This window comes from Pieris brassicae, chromosome 9 (assembly GCF_905147105.1).
Source record: "Pieris brassicae chromosome 9, ilPieBrab1.1, whole genome shotgun sequence".
Lineage (NCBI taxonomy): Eukaryota > Metazoa > Arthropoda > Insecta > Lepidoptera > Pieridae > Pieris > Pieris brassicae.
Window position 1 is genome coordinate 19,217,703 of NC_059673.1, and position 17,411 is coordinate 19,235,113.

At 32.2% G+C, this 17,411-nt stretch overlaps 1 protein-coding gene and 1 long non-coding RNA gene across 2 annotated transcripts in view; one reads left to right on the plus strand and one right to left on the minus strand.

The window, feature by feature from the left end:
• Nucleotides 1–11,873, minus strand: part of LOC123714675 (lachesin-like) — a 39,757-nt gene extending 27,884 nt beyond the window's left edge. Inside the window, exons 1-2 of the mRNA XM_045669039.1 lie at nt 11,708–11,873; nt 285–403 (exon numbers count right to left, since the gene is read on the minus strand). Of these exons, the coding sequence (XP_045524995.1) occupies nt 285–363 (79 nt within the window). The 5' untranslated portion in view covers nt 364–403; nt 11,708–11,873. The remainder of the gene's footprint in view (nt 1–284; nt 404–11,707) is intronic.
• LOC123714676 lies at nt 760–1,414 on the plus strand. Its single transcript, XR_006754344.1, has 2 exons — nt 760–878; nt 1,206–1,414. It is a non-coding gene; the product is annotated as an uncharacterized LOC123714676 (long non-coding RNA).
• Nucleotides 11,874–17,411: the final 5,538 nt, after the last annotated feature.

Genomic DNA, 17,411 nt, shown 5'->3' on the forward strand with positions numbered 1-17,411 from the left:
ACTTGGTTTTATTTGAAAAGTTAGTAATTTGTAACTGAAAGTTAGTTAACCTGTTAACGGGTTATCTTTGAGTTCACACAAAATCTAGTTACACCAACACTAGATTTCATCCAAGTGATACCGTTTATTTAGAAATATAAGGCTTGGCAAGTATTATCTGGGAAGTTTAATTGAACTCTAAAAAAAATGCGCAGCATCTGAAACGTCCTTACTCTTTATTTAGCGATCTATCGAGAAGAAGATATTTTCCATTGAATATTGTATTTAACAAATGCATTATATACCTTGGCATATAATAGTGATGATCTGTATGAGTGCGATGAAAACAGTCCGACCGGGCGCGCGTCTCCCGCCCGTGCTCATCCTGCATGCCCGCTCACTGCTCACCGCCACCACCGCATCGCTGTAGGTAATAAACAATTAGTTAATTTTTGTGCGTTAAAAATACATTGTTTATTTGCAAAGAAAGTGGTATTCAAATTTTTAATTAATTTTAAAGGCAAACTGCATTTGAATGTTAGGGTGGTACAAATAAAAACTTACTTATTCGAACCTTATACTAGGAATATTTATATGTATTCACAATAAGCTAATAATAAGGAGATCATAATTTACTTATAAACTCATTACTACGTTGGTATAACTTTTCCCACGTTATGCCATTTCATTGATAAACTTAAGAAAAAAATTACAGAATATAAAAAGAAATTTGCCTCTGTACCGTATTTCCGTACCGTAATTCTGTCAGTTTGACGTTTCCAGTCGCGGTGATTTTGATCCGAGGTTGTTTATTTTGATTACAATAACCAGTTTATATGGATTTTAAAATGCCTAATAATAGAAGAGAACGCTGAATTAATTGGAAGAAAGGAGAAAAGGTATGTAGAATTGTGAATGTCGTACTCGACATTTACAAACTGAAACATGAATGTTGCTTTGTTGAATTTTAATTTGTTTCTTGTGGTGTTCGATTACAGCAGATTTTTAGAAATATATTAGGACCCTATAGGTCCATAATTGAAAACAAAGTTTTAAGTACGAACACAATAAAAGGGGAAAATGAAGGCTTGGAGCAAAATAACAGAGAAATAAACCACATTTTAACAAGTACCTGTATCTCAAAAACTACATTGTTTAAGAAAACATATAATTGTTTTTTAGTTATATTCTATCTTTTAGTTATAATATTCTCTTATTTGTTACAGAAAGCAAATAAATATAGTTTTAGTTTCAGGGAAGGCTTCCCTGATATGCAGATATGCATAGTTTTCAAGCTCTGGAAAATGAGCACCTTCAAAAAGAACACTAATATAATATAAATTTAAAATTACAGACAGACATTCAAGTGAAGACTTTAGTAATCACTAAAAAATCAATAGAATAATGTAAAAAAATGTTTTAAAATTCAATAGAATAATGTTTTATTTGTTAAAACAACTTAATTTGTTCAAAAAACCTAAATCTTGTTAATGAGCACCTTCAAAAGGAACATAAACAAAGAATTAAGAATATGGCTGAGATACACTGCTAAGTAAAGATAAATTTACAATTACCGACATTCTATTGAAGACTTTAGTAGTCCCTTAAAAATAAATAGAATAATGTTTTATTTGTTTAATTAACTTAATCATTAAGAAAACCCAAATCTTGAAAATTAGCGCCTTCAAAAGGAACACAAAAAAGAATTAAGAATACGGTCAAGATACACAGCTAAGTAAAGATTACTTTAAAATTACAGATAGACATTCTAGTGAAGACTAGTAGCCACTTTAAAATAAATAGAATAATGTTTTATTTGTTTAATTAACTTAATCATTAAGGAAATCCAAATCTTGAAAATTAGCGCCTTCAAAAGGAACAAACAAAGAATGAAGAATACGGTCAAGATACACAGCTAAGTAAAGATTACTTTAAAATTACAGATAGACATTCTAGTGAAGACTTTAGTAGCCACTTTAAAATAAATAGAATAATGTAATAAAAATGTTTCAAAAATAAATAGAACAATGTATTAAAAATGTTCTATTTCAAAAAAAAACCCACTTGTAAAAAAACTATCAAACCTTTTAGTTAATAAAAAGTTTTCTTTAATAAATATGGCACTCACTGCTGCTCCACGCAGCAAGAAAGCTGTTTTGAGATGAGGGTGCTGTAGGTGGTGGAGGCAGGGTCTTATCATCAACAACAGAGATATGTTCCTCCATCAATTTAATACTGTGCAAGACTGCCAATGATACTATATACATCTCGGTTCTGTTGATGTTATGAATCCCCTGATCGGTTGTTCCATACGCCAAAACATTTCTCAACACTATTGCGAGTTCTAATGTGGGCATAATTGTATGCTTCTTCTAGAGTAGTCGGATTTAGTACTGGTGTAAATAAATAAGGAGTGTAAGGAGGAATCTACCATGATCTTGTTCCCTCTCAAAAGATTGTTTAAACGGCTTTCATTAAAAATCCGTCAGTCATAGTTTAGGTTATGTCAGACGTAAACTAGGATGGCGGCTGTAATAACGCTAGTATGAATAGTTACACCGACGTTCTACTATTTAAGTTATTCCGGGTTTATTTGTACCACTGTTATTAAAGTTTTATCGCGATAGTTGACTTTTAAAAATCAGCGACCTCTATTGAGAGGTAAAAGTGTATCGACACGTTTAATTAATACAACTCATTCTTATTAGTGAAGTTTAACCTCCGGTCGGTAAGGAAATAGTTAAAAACTTACAATATGACGTAAGTCTATGGACAGTCTTTATAGAAAATGTCTTTGTGCTACCTTTCAAAGGATCTTTCAGCAAATCGAAAGTAAATTGACCCATAATTAGATTTAAATTGTCAATCTAGAAATTGGAAATCTATTATAAACTTTTTCAATAACTTATTTTACTCTACAGTCAAACGTGTAGTTATTGTTAGTTTAAACGTAAAAACTTCTATCTAGTATATGCTATGTTGAACTAGTCTTCTATTCTAGAGTGATGTGGTAAATTTAATAATATGGAAAAGTCGCAACGGATAAAAGCTTAAAATAAATTTGTCCCGTCACACGTGACAGCGATATTTGACACATTTGTATAACGCGGCGAGGAGTGGGAGGAGATATCTGTCGTTATAACGCCTCAGCCGACACTTGAATTTTTAGTCAATTTCTCGTTTGACACAATTGAATTTGATCTTCGTATAAATCAAATTTCTGAGCACGGAGCGAGGGTTGACTTCCGAAAAGAACAAGTCATAATATTCAGCGATCACAAATGAATTATTGATTTTTATCGTATTCGTGTAATAAGGACAGAGGAATAAATGCATAATTTATGTTTAATGTGACCTCACACATAGCTCACAGATGTAAATTCAGAATTTTTTTTAAATTTTGATATAGCTTAACGAGAAAGCTGTGGAGTTCATTCATAGTTCAAGCTTTTTTCAGTTTGAACTTTTATCGCTGTTTTGGTTTTTGATACGTAGATGATTTTAGCTCATTACAAAAATAGCAACTTATAACTTGCGCCAGTCATGTCTGTCTCCGGTCCGTCGTTGAGATCAAACGTTTAAGGCTACTTAGAAGCCTTTGTGAGGGCTCATTGCGGTCGGAACTCGGGCAAAACATTACCATTTATTTTCGCCTATAACCAAACGATAAGAATTTGCTAAATAATAATTGTAGTTTACTTTGTTTTCCTTTACGCCAATGTTTCTGTGTTTACTTTCCAATTAATGACTGTAGTGAGATCCTAACGTATTAAATAGATGTCATTTGCGCATTATAGCGATTAATTTGATCAATTCTCTGTCATGCAATAACATGGTTTCTAGGATTAAATCCAATAACTCATATCAGCGAGAGCATTACAATATGTAATATCTAATATCTTAATCACACGGCGATCTATTGCGTCATTTCAAACACATGTCTTTACAGTTTACACTATACATACAATACTTGAGTATATAATATAATGAACATATAATAAAAGTAATGTTAACATTATCATATAATTTGCAGCTGCAGTTTTATTAAAATAAATTGATAAATCCTATCATCATTTTAACATATATTTTATAAATGTTGTTAGTTCGCATAAAATGAGTTTTGTCCAAATATTTGCACAATAATTTTTACCGCTCTCGGTCCACAGTCGCGAGAATTAGATTTGTCGCACAAAATGGCTCCGAGACCGCGGGCTGAATCCACAATGTTTATTGATAATACCTTTGTGTGATATCGGATGTTTATCTTTCACTAAAGAATATCAAATCGGTTCTGAAACCTACGAAGGATCGATTAGCAATAATTACTTTAATTTATATTCACCAAAATACTTACTTTGAACAAAATATTTACTTTCCAGGTCAAAGTTTTCTATCGAGTAGACAAAACAAACGTAAAAAAATCCGTCTTCATATGCTCTGCTTTATTAACACAAACTTTCGAATGAGCACCGTTACTTTCTAACATTCCTGTGGGAAAATTTATCAACATTTATGGTTTAAAGTGGATTTTGGATCCCACCTCGTTTAAATCAAGACTGCAACATATCAGACATTAGTTATGGATATTCAACCGGTCAGAGTATCAGAATACTGTATGGTAATTGAGGTACTTAACTACTATATAATATATACAGGAATATTAATTTTAACTTCAGTTACAGTATTGAAATTAATACTTATGATCGTTCTATTATGCAGAATTATATTTTGTAACATAAAAAAAATCATTTCGTATAAAGTGTTTTGTAATCTATGCAAATTTTGCAACTATAGATAGTATTAGCTAACTCGACGCAAAATATCGGCATTATCTGTTTCCAACATTGAGTTCTGCGAATTATTAAGTGAATTCACTATTGGGAGTTGTTAGATGATGGTTATGTCAACTGTCATCTATCACTCATATATCGCGTCATGTGTTCTGTCTATTTGAAGAGTTGGCATATTAAAAAGTTTAATGTCTGCTCTCTGTTGAATGTTTTTCGTTACTAAATCCAAAACATAACAAAACACAGATGAAACAAGACGAAATATAAGTAATGAACAGTCATCTATTGTAAAAATATATATATTGAAATATCTTAAAGATTGAACTAATTAATTATATACAGAGAATCTGTTAGCTAATAAAAAGAAGTACAATGCAACAACAAAATCTATACAAGCTTTAATCATTGGAAAACCTGAAGCGCTCTCGTATCGAGAGCTTTTGAAATTTTATAAAGACGTGATTTTCTGTAAATAATGCTATTAGGAGTTCGATCAGTGGGTAATAACGACCATGACTCGGGGATTCATGGTACTAACGTCTTGTAACCATTAAACATTTAAGGCGTAAATTGATTTTAAGGACATGCAATGGAATGGGTTTATCAATCGATTTTAATACATTAAGCTGGTTCTATATTATGCCATGTATTCACAACATACGAATTGAACTTTCTTTAACCCGGCACAAGAATATTATAAAAACGATTAGGTTATACGTTCCTACGTTTGTTTAATTAAGCTTTTTAAATTGTCAATACAAAAATAAATTTGACACTGTACGGTTTTTGGGTTACTTTAAATAGACGATTATATTTTTACTCTATAATTAACCACTCTCCTACAACAATAGAACATGCGAAACAATTAACTGTTAAATGCTATGAAACGAATGAATACAATGTAACTGTTGAAGAGTATGGCTATACTCTCGGAGTGTATTTTCGACGAATTGGGTAATCTTCACGCTTATAAAGCCTCAGTGTGGAAAATGTACCTTGGCTCGTACATACACATTGTTGCTGTGTACAATTTGCCTCTATTGAAATATAAATAATAAGCTTCAACAAACGATACCATAAAATGTCCAACATATAGTCGTACACGTTATTTAATCATTTAAAGTTTGAAGGCAAGGAAGAATGATATACGGAGGATTGTCCCAACCCGTCAGCTTTTATTGTCGCTGCGTGTAAAAGTAAAGAAAAATTGCTTGCGATTTACTTCTTATTTTGCGCGATGATAATTTTTTAGAGACTCGTTTCGTGAAATTGTCTGAATGTCCCTGTTCTGTGAGGAAATGAGCAATATAAATACTGTTTTCTTTGCTCCGAGGAAACGCTTCATTATATTTTTATGTTTTACTTTTCAAGTAAAATTATTCTTTTTCATTCATGAATCATTTAATAGATAGGTAACACATTCATTAATCTGAAAACTAAGTGTTTTATTGAATCTCAACAGTAAATAAAATTAAAACAAATGTTAATATTATGTCCTAATCTTGGTCAAATCAATCAGCTAATTGTAGCATCGCAGAATTCAACACAATAATGATGGTTAAAATATTGGATAATCTAGCTTTTACCTTATTTCTGTAAATTACATTAGTTATTCTGTATGAATTGGGGGCAGACAAAATTCAACGAAATTATAATTTCCCTGTGATTCTTTAGACAACCTCCATTTTATGTAAATATTATTTAACCACGTAATGATGCTTCTTCTAATTATGATCCTTATGTAAATCAGGACACGAGTAGACGAGGAGCGACCATAATTTAACAAAAGGAGTTAATTGAATGTAAAATATAAAATAGCTTAGTATTAGACATCCTCATCATTGTCTAGTTATTTTAACTACATTATACTACGGCGGTGACACGTTGCAGTTTGGACATTACCACGACAAGCACGAACAAAACCAATTGTGAACATGACCAATAAAAATAATTGCTCATTTCGAGGCAGTCCGCTGTCCCGTTTGAAATATAAAATGGCGCTGCTTCCACCTCACGTCAGCTATATTTCATATTTCCCGGTATTGCGGGAAATTCCTTTATTACATCTCAACAGTTTTAGATGAAACTAATTTTTAATATTTCCACAACGTATCATTTTTAAATAATACTTTCATTCACTGACTTTTGATTACACTTAAACATGAATAAAAATGACGCGATTTGATTTTTATTGTATAACATAGAGCAAATACTTATAATGAAAAAGTCAGCTATCGTATATTTCAGAGCACCCACTTATGTGTCGTAGTGCTACTTAGAGTAAGACGCCTGTATAGTAGTCGTGTAAGCTCGTAATCACTTCTCTAGGACGGTCGCTCCTCTGGCGTTATTAGACTGGGCCTTGATTAAACTCGACGGTATTTCGTCACATAATAATTACTGTCTGCGTTATATTACTTGCCTCTAATACTAATCTTCTCATACTGAATTTCTTTAGAATATAATATTAAACATCATCTACGGAAGGTATAAAAGTATAAAAGTAGCTCTCTTTAATGGATAGGGTGATTTAAGATAAAGACATATATACATAATATCTTCAACACAGTATAAATAATCGAATTTCTGCGCGCAGATGGAAGCGGTTTAAATAATAATAATTTAAATCCATAAATTAAAAAGTCCTTTATCATGAGTATTGCTCAAACACAAAGCTTTTATAATATAACAAAAGTATTACACTTCCATGTTATCTTTCATACTTAAAGCAAGAGTAACTCGAATAAGCAAACATTGAAGTAATAACAAGTAAGTCGTACACTTGCGCCGTTTCGTTGAAGCAACGGCATCTTTCTTGGTTTATTTTAAATGTTATTCAATTCATATTAACGTCCAATATATTTTAATCAAGCAATGTTAGCCCAGTGGTTCAGGGTGCAAATAACAATCCTAACAAACATCGTGAGGATACCAACAATCGACGACACATGTAACTATCAATATCTCTAAACTGAAACTACTTTTGTAAAAATAAAATTATCGAAAGGAATTGACGAAAAAGATTCTAGGCCAAGACCCAAATGTAGCGAATTATTTTTAACTTTTGATCAATATGAGATATAAATGGACTAACAAACCATGAAATATTTTTGGTTTCTATTTGCATTAACGAGTAATAATAATTCAATTGATAAACCATTTTTTTTAGATTTGATGAATGAACTTATTCCTTAATATTAAAAATCATTCATATAAACGGTAATCCATGAGTTGTTCATAATTTCATGACAAGTCGACAATTCTTCTAATTATTTTTAGCGATTTCAGAATGACATTGATGAATTAATCGGAATAGAGAAGACAAATTACTATGAAACACTCGTCATTTGCTCTTATTCCTGTGAAAATTTGATATTTTATAATTATATTATCTAATATATTCATTGCAATTTAACTCTTATTACTGAAGAAGTAATGTTGTATTTCCCGACAAGTAAATTGCTAGTTGAGCGTAAATTTCCCCAGGTCAGACGTAAGTTGTAAGAGTTTAGAGTCGTTACGATCCCGGTAAATGAGGATAAGGAAAGTTTTCAAAGCTTTTTTCTCAATTACAGAAGCATTTTATGTGGAAATACGGTCAAGTGCCACAAGAATGAAATTCTACTTCGAAGAACGAATTCTATCGAAGTGAATGCTGTTCACTCGTGGTCTACAAAATTTTGAACGCTTCCAATTAATTACTGAACTACCAATTTTCAAGCCAATATGTAGTCGAAGTACAAGTAATTTATTTAGAATGTTAATAATTTCAAATACTAGTTTAAATATACTTACAAAGTTACACTTTAAAATGCTTTTTTGGTAAGAATGTAATCACACCCCATGCTCACACTGACGCAGTGATGACACGTGTGTATGATATTAAATTCCTCAACGATAAATTTAATATTACCTCTGTTAGCTGAACATGAAAAAATATTAATCAGTTTCTCAACGCTAAAAGCTATAATTGGAATAGCAAAAATAGACTCGTTATAGAAAGTTATTATAAACATATGAACATAAAATTTTCTTATTAAACTGATTTTACTAAAGAGGTTTTTGCTCAATTTAGTTACACACAAGTTAGGTTTGTGGGAAAAGGTTTAGTTTAAACAAACATAGTGATAGACTAAAGTAATTAAAAATCTGTAAATTATAAGCACAAGATTGCTGTATACTTAATCATCATCATCAACAATGGCTATATAGCACCTCGTAGGCCTTAGCCTCCTCAAGTACATTTCGCCATTGCAATCTATGCAGTGCTTCCCGTGTCCAACTTCGAATCAGGACCAAAGATCAAGGTTCGAATCGAACAGGACCAAAGATTCTTCGAATAATCTTCCACTCGAAAATACGCAGAGCAATCTCGTCTTTCCTGTTAAGGGGCTAGGCTGAGCCTAGTGAACAATGGTCGCCGCAGAGTTTTCTACTGTATACTCAATAATCCTTTACAAATATTTCGAGCATATATGTTTGAAGTCATGTAAATGAACGGACTGACGAATTTCGAATTGAGGAGTAAAGAAGGAGTTGTAGCAAATGTCGATACCTCGGGGGAAGCGGGCAGTATTGTGCCGACCCATTCACTTTCGGCCACGAGGGAACTGATTTGTCAAGCTTTTTCTAGCTTTGAGCTTTAAATGTACGATTCATGTGTGGAACCGGAAAGTTTTATTTTCTATTGTTATAAAGTTGTTTTTTTTTTAATAATACTGTTCTGGATTTTAATGTGATGATTAGACTAGTGGTTACATTGTTTAGTCTTAAAAATACATTCGTATTTATATATGAAGTGCAAAAGTAATTTTTACTTATAATATGTTCATTGCTTTATAAATCTAAAAGACAATACGATCGCTGATAACGAACATCGTTCGTACGAATTGCGGTTACTCAATTAAGCAATACTTTATCAATTCATATAATATCCCAAAATATGTGAAGTGTTTCGATTAAATCGGGACAGCTCAAATGCATTAGCTGTGTCTGGCGTGTCAGCACTCACCTGCCGCCATTGTGTGTCTGTCAGAGCTAATAACATCCATGAGTACCTGCCACGTTATACATATGTATATATATATATATTATGTGATAAACAGACGTACTTAGCGTTAAGGGTATTTAAATCATGGTTATAATATTGTTGGTTGCCTAATTTCAATAATATTACGATTTCAAATTAAAATATATGTTAGATTTTCTTGTTAATAATCCTTTCTTTGTCCTATTGAAAACCGAATTACAGAAGTCAGTACCAATTTGTGACAAAAAACTATAAATGCGACAATGTTTTATTAACATAATACTTCACATTTTGTATGTTTAGATGGCATAGTTACTTTCCGAACTTGAGATTTGTTTAAGTATTGGCAAGTAGCACCCTATCCTGTGTGTTGCGTGTAGTTTCTAATAAATAATAAAGTATAATTAATTCATAACCTACATAGCAATAATAATAATAATTTAAAATAAATAAATGGAATATTAAAACAAATTTAAAAACTTTGGTCCCTTTGACATTGTACCTTTAAAGCGTTAAATGCTACCAGCGGGAAACATTTGTATATACTGTATTGCGATACTTATTGTACGTACGTTGACTGAGAAAAGCACCAGCAGGTGTTATGTACCAGGAGTTTAAGAGTCTGTACTCCAAGTGTAAGTAGGTAAATCTCTTCTATTTATAAGAAAATTGATAATCGATTGAATATATGAATAGATTCTTAATTAAAATCATTAATCAAAATCACATTTATTTATACTGCTAACATTATGTTACATACACATACACATACACGTACACATGACAAACATCAACAAACATTTATATTATCGAATAACAAATACACCTGAAATTATTTTAGTAGGCTTCACTCTGTACACTGAGCAATAGAGACGATGCTTGAAGCGAATTCAGACCAACAGAAGATCATAAATGGTATCGAGCATTGACGGACTACGCATCAATCTATTTGTTTCAAAGGTTAGATAACGCAGCAATGGAACAATATCGGTACCTCTTTTAATCCGGCTCTACAAGGTAAAGTAAGGTAGGATTTGAATATCTTATCTTGTTATCTTCCGTCTTTCGGCTGACCAAGTTTAACAAAAATATCCATGAATTGAAATAAATCAACTATAATTAGCTGAAGTGATTCCGAGCCTATTCGTCTTAGGGTCCTTTAAGAAAAGAGCGTACCAATTTTTGAAACGCCGCACTTGCGAGCCTTCTGGCAATTTGAGTGCCCATGGGTGGTGGTATCACCTAACATCTCCTGTCCGTTTTCCTCCTATTACATATCGATTGTCCTATTATTTATTGTTTTATAATTATTATGGAATTAACTTAATTTAAAATACATTACTGTTTGTTTATATTAATTATTTTAAAGTCCGTCTTATTTTATTACTCTTTTAATTTTTTTAATGAAAGGTAGGAATAGTTTACAGATAAATTTATATACACTTTACATATTATAGTTATATTAAAAACAATCCAAACTGTATGGTTTTTTTTTTTCATTTAAGCAACGATTTCGATAGTAATTATATTGTTATTGGACGGCTGTAACATATGTAATTCTGAATTATATGTTTAACATTATTCGAAGTAGTATATTTTATTTGCGAATAGCGCAGTTTTTTCATAGGTAAGAATCTTACCTATAAACAAAAAAATATCTTGCCTTAAGATGACTTTTTACATATTACGCACATGCTTAGTTTCTATCTATCTATATACCAGTAAAATGAATAAATAATATTTTAATTTCTTCGAAAATATGTCGAGTATCGTAATTTTTGTAACAACATACATTATTTACAAATTAAATATATAAAGAACTAAGCATATAATGTAAATTATAAATAAATTCTTATGTACCAATATTGCCAAAATAACACTAAATACTACCGATTATATAAATGCATACCTCAAACAATATTAACATTCCACAAGCACAGTTTAAAATCCAATAAGTTTTCTCATTAACGAATCACCAACAAGAACACTGGCTTTGATGACGACGTGAAAAAGTTTCGAAAGTTTTAGGTAAGCGGAAAAGCTCGTGTAAACGACACGCGCGCGGAGATCGAAGCCTCACGGCGAACTGTGACTTCGGCCGGCTGCCTCAGTGGAACATGGCGGCAAAGGATACAGGCGGTTACATAGTAAGATCGAAATTTGATCGCAGTTAGAATGAGCGCGAACTAAGACAGGTCTTTGGGTAATTTAGCCTGAAAAGGCATCGCGCATGCGTTCGGTCGTTCAACCCTTGCAGTGGGCTGCACCGCGCTCCATTACCTCGATTTTTGGATACATTTTGCGGTAACATCCTTTACGCCCTTTGTCAAAGGTGATGGAATCGTCCGGATCCCGTGAATAGCCGAAGCGCACAATACCGAATTTCCCGGCTCCACTTTTTCATATGCGGTGTTCATAATTGCAGTTTCTTTATGAAGTGTACGGAGCTTTTGTTATGCACTGCGGCGATCCTATCACGCTTTTGGGCATTTGTGTTGTAACACCCCTCGATCTTGCGATGGTTCAATTTCTGTCAATTTCACATTTTTTTATTTGTGTTCAATATGCATACATAAATTAAAAATTTAGGAACAACATTGCGATTAAACAATTCCACCAGTTTTAATATACTTTTTGTATTATTTAATTCGGCGCAGTAAAAACGAAAACCGACCATAATGCTGAATATTACGATTTAAGTCAAACCTAAAAGCACAATTGGACCTCAAATAAACAGGTTTCTTTAGAATAAGAAGCATTGAAAAGCTAGTTAGCTAGATTATGAACGCTAACTATAATTTGGCATATTTCTATTGTTTCGCCAGAGCCGAGCGTAAGCGTATAATTAGATTGTATTGTCCTTTGTATGAAATTCACAGGGTTCAAGCGTTTTCGCTTAATTAACTGTACAGTAATTTAACCTGATTTTGTATACTTACTGTTTATTTACGTTATTAACCTTTATGCCTGTGCACAGTGTTTAAAGGCAGTTATTGCTTTAAATGTAAATAAACAATAGTATGTCGAAGTATTTAAATGTAAATAAACATAGTATTAACAAAATCTAGGAGCATTATAAAGAAGAATTGCCTTAAAACAGCCACATAATGGCCACTTAACGCACACACGGACCCGTTAGTGGGAGTTTCGCGCCAAAATAATAAAAGATAACATCACTTTAGCCGCGAAGCATGGACAAAGTAAAATAGTAAATTGCAACAACAATTTTCACTAAAAACACATTTTCCCGCGAACTGCAGTTGGTGCTTTTAATCAAAACCAATGTTTGAAACTGGAATCAACTTGTACAAACTGGTTTCATGCAGTCATTTACATATTTTTTGTTATTCTATTTAATTGTATTTTCTCTGCGGTTCGAATCGATGTTTGCTTTTATTAGAGTTATGGGTTATATTGAATTTTTTTTATTGCGCATTGCATCTAGCTAAGTGAAACCGCTACGACAACGGCACAGAGTCGAAGCCCCAGGTGACGGGTATAGCTTTCAAAAAGCTTTTTCTATTTCATTAACGGTACAATAAACCCTATTTTAAATACTAAACTATTATATTTTTTTTCGCCCGCCTAGTCTTGTTGGTCACGAAATTTGTAGTCGAGACAAATATTTTTTACAAAAAAATAATTTAATAAAAAGAACTTAATATAAAAAATAATGTATATAAAGACTAATAATACCAACATAATATTAATTATGATTAAAGTTGGCGCCTGGTAGATAGTATCGGTGACCCCAGAGCTTTCCTCGCTCAACGAATAGGTATCGTAATACAGCTTAGAAATGCTGCCAGCATTAAAAGGTACACTGCCTCAGGCAAAGTTTTGCATTTGTTTTAATTTTTGATTTACCCATTTCTAATTATTATTATTACTATAAAGATGGCTTATCTTTCGTCTTTTCATGTATACAAACATACAAAGTAATAAAATTAGAGAAGCTATTCAGGTCGGGAAGGCCACATGTCTTTTGAGGCCCTTTCACTAGTTGTGGCTCGCATTAGAGAGATAGCATTGTAGGCGCTCACCGAGGCTCGCTTATCGCAGAATTTGAGGCTAATGTGCCACTCAATTATGCTATACATCCTTCATCATAAAACCTGGATGATCCAGCCGTAAGAAATAGTATCACTTGATAGCTCTGCATTTAAATGATGGTAAACATTAAGCTTTGTAAAAGCTTACATTCAAAGACTACTAAATCGGAGTAGTATTTTAAAGAGCTTTGAATAATATTATCTGTTCTCTCTAGTAATATTGTGAGAGAATAAGCAAATGAATTTACGTAGAAACAGAGAAGCTAACTCTTGCGGCTGCAATGTCGCATACTTCAATTCGGTGCGCTAGTGCAGTACTACTGTATCAATCTAATTTGTCGATATCACCTGCTAAGCTCTATAGTGAAACACTTCGTCAATAAAATGCTGCTTTATTCACTTAATGAAATAATCCCATAAGCTAATAATGTACGTTTGTAAAGTTAATGATTCTCTATTATAGCTATCAGACAGCGGCCTATAGTGTGTGAGGAATGTTTTAGTGAGTCAGTGTATCGAACAACAGTCTATGTACAATAAATCAGATTTAAATTATTGGTATGTCGTTTTCATTGCGCGCTTCCTTTCAAAGTCGCGAAGACTTAGATAACTAATACATGTAACTTTAAATCCAAAAACATTTAGTGTCCACTGGTTGGCAAGCAATACAGGGGGGTATATAGAGGGCCATGCATCATACTCGTGAAAGGTTGCTTAATGATAGTGATAATTTATTATTATTATTAATTACTTAAGATGTCATGTGGAACATGGTGTAATGGTTGCAGCTCCTTACAAACGTTGTGAAAAACAAAAACTTGGCGATTAAAAAGAGTGGCGGAAAGTTATTGCTAGTTCTTCTCTTCCGTTCTACACCCTTGATTTGAGAACTGGCAGTAAATGTAAAATTAGAAGCATTTTATATACATTTCTGTTTTGACGTTTGTTTGACGTTCATAAGTGTACATTGTGTTACCTATATGAATAAATGATTTTGAATTTGAATTTCAACAATATTAAAGCGACGTTTTAACGGCGCTGTAACCAAATCGTTAGCAATTAACGTCAAATCAGATCCGAAGCTGAAACAGAAGTGTCGATAGTCGCAAATTTATTTCTGGACCGAATCGACGAAGCATTTTGGTATAATAATTAATATTTGATGCAAACAGTGTTGTGTAAATTTAATAACACTGCAAAACTAATAGCTAACGTTTTTAATATTATTAGCAGCACTTCTATAATAATGAAATTATTATACATTCCTTTAATAGTGTGATCATGGAAAATATTATTCCTGTTATTTCCAATAATAGTATTATTTTTATTACATAATACGAGTATGTATTAGGGTTTTTTTTTAGAAATTGTTATTTGACACCTTGATCATGTAGATTAGTCCCCGGACGAAGTAGATATGCTTGGAATATACGTAGAATTGAAAACCTATTGTTTTTTTTATGTCGGTTAAAAACTTCTGAAATTTAAGGACATTTTCACATTAAAAAGCTATATTGTGAGCTTTAGATTACCTTGTACCGTACACAGAACCCCTGTCTGCCGTATCCTTTAAGAAAAGATGAGCTTAAATGTTTTGCATATATTGCAGTAAATGAATGAAGTCGCACAGATAATTCCATATTATGCAATGAATGAAGGCAGAGAAATAATATCTCTAAAACTTTACCAGAAACGTTATCGAATACTTGATCGGTCATCAGACGGTTTTTTAGAATATTCCTTAAAGCTTAATAGTACTTAAATTATTCAGTTTTGTTTCACACATAAACAGTGAACTAGTAGTGAATTGTCAAACGACAATAATTAGAACCGCATGTTAACTAAAGCAAATCCCATCTAGTGGAATATTTACCATAATCCGCGCAAGCATTCCTGTCATAACCGACAGCGATTCGGTGAAGGTAAATTCCCCGCTGCAATACCAACATTAGTTATTTAAACAATAACATTACATATGCACTATACATAACATCAGCTGAAAAATCTCAAACTATAAAAGCACAGCGCGCGATGTGATTTTCATTTCACCGTTGCTCACACCTAATATAGACGTTATATATAGTAATTAGGAAATACTTAAGTGGTATATCTCGTGCGACAATTTCAGATCGCTTTGTCAACCATTACACAGAAATAAATTGTGGGCCATATAGTTTGTTCTTTGCATTTTGCAAAATAGTGAGAGAATTTTGCAAAACGCTTTTGTCCTATTGTGATATTGATTAAGAAAAAATAATGCGAAGAAATCAAATTGTGCCACAAACGAAAATATTACTTCTCACTAAATTGTAATACATAAACTGGATTTATAATTTAAATCGAATCAGTAAATACGATGCAATTACATAGTGAGTTATATAGCAGGGACCTTAACGTAGAATAAATGATATAAATGACTGTAATGTATGCCACAATTGAATTTTAAACGTATTCCAACCCAAAGCAAAAGGTATAGACGAGAATTTATTCCAAATATGACGGAATTCTCGAAAACGGTTTCTCATATTACATATTCCTTAAGTGCAGGAGCTTAAATTAGACTGCCATAATTAACTTTGCGAGTCGCATGTCTCCATTATACCATCTAAATATCGCGAATGTTTGACAATTACTAATTCATCAAAGGAATATGTTAACAATAACCAGCAAGCTTATTTTAGATTCATGTGAATATAACATAATGTACTACTGGGCGATTCGAGGATTAAAGTACGCAATAAATATTGCACTCTCATATTACATTGTGTCAGTATGTAATAAGATCAATTTTACGGAGTAGAACCTGTAATCCTAAATACTTTTGTAATATATACACAATGCAAAAATCCAATCAATTATTATATATAACGAGTTGTTTCATTAAAAGCCCGGCATTCACTACAATAAGGCACTGTTCCCACAGGAATGCACCGTGTCTGTCGCCTCGATACAATAGCCTATCAATTAATTAAAAACTTATTTTTGACATTAATTTGGAGAATTTCATTTACTTTAGTAAATTAAGCTCCATTTATTTTATTTGTTTACAATAATAGAACAAAGGAATCTATCGATATAATTTTAATATTATATATTACATTACCTGACGCCAAATAGTTTGATATTATTTTAAATAATGACTTTGCCTACGCCGTAGCTACGCTCCTAACTTGAGTTTGTATATAAATTAAATAAGTAAAATAAAAAATAGTATTATCCTATCTATACGATCAAATAATTCTAAATACACTATATTCGTACATAGTTTTCCTTCGTCCAATATATATTGCTGTATTTATCACAATAAATTTCCTCGTTCAAAGAGGTGTCAAAGAAATTGAATTGCCAAAATACCGACTTATTTGGTAATTATTATGTATACATGACGTATCTATGTTTTTCAGACAAATTCATCGCCTATATTGAGAGTGTTCGTAGGGGTATATACCAAAGATGTCAAAAAAAATAACATAAAAAATAAGCTGTCTCATTCAGTCATGCTAATTAGGCGAAAGACGTAAATAATAAATATTTGATGTAATTATAATCATATGCACTAAG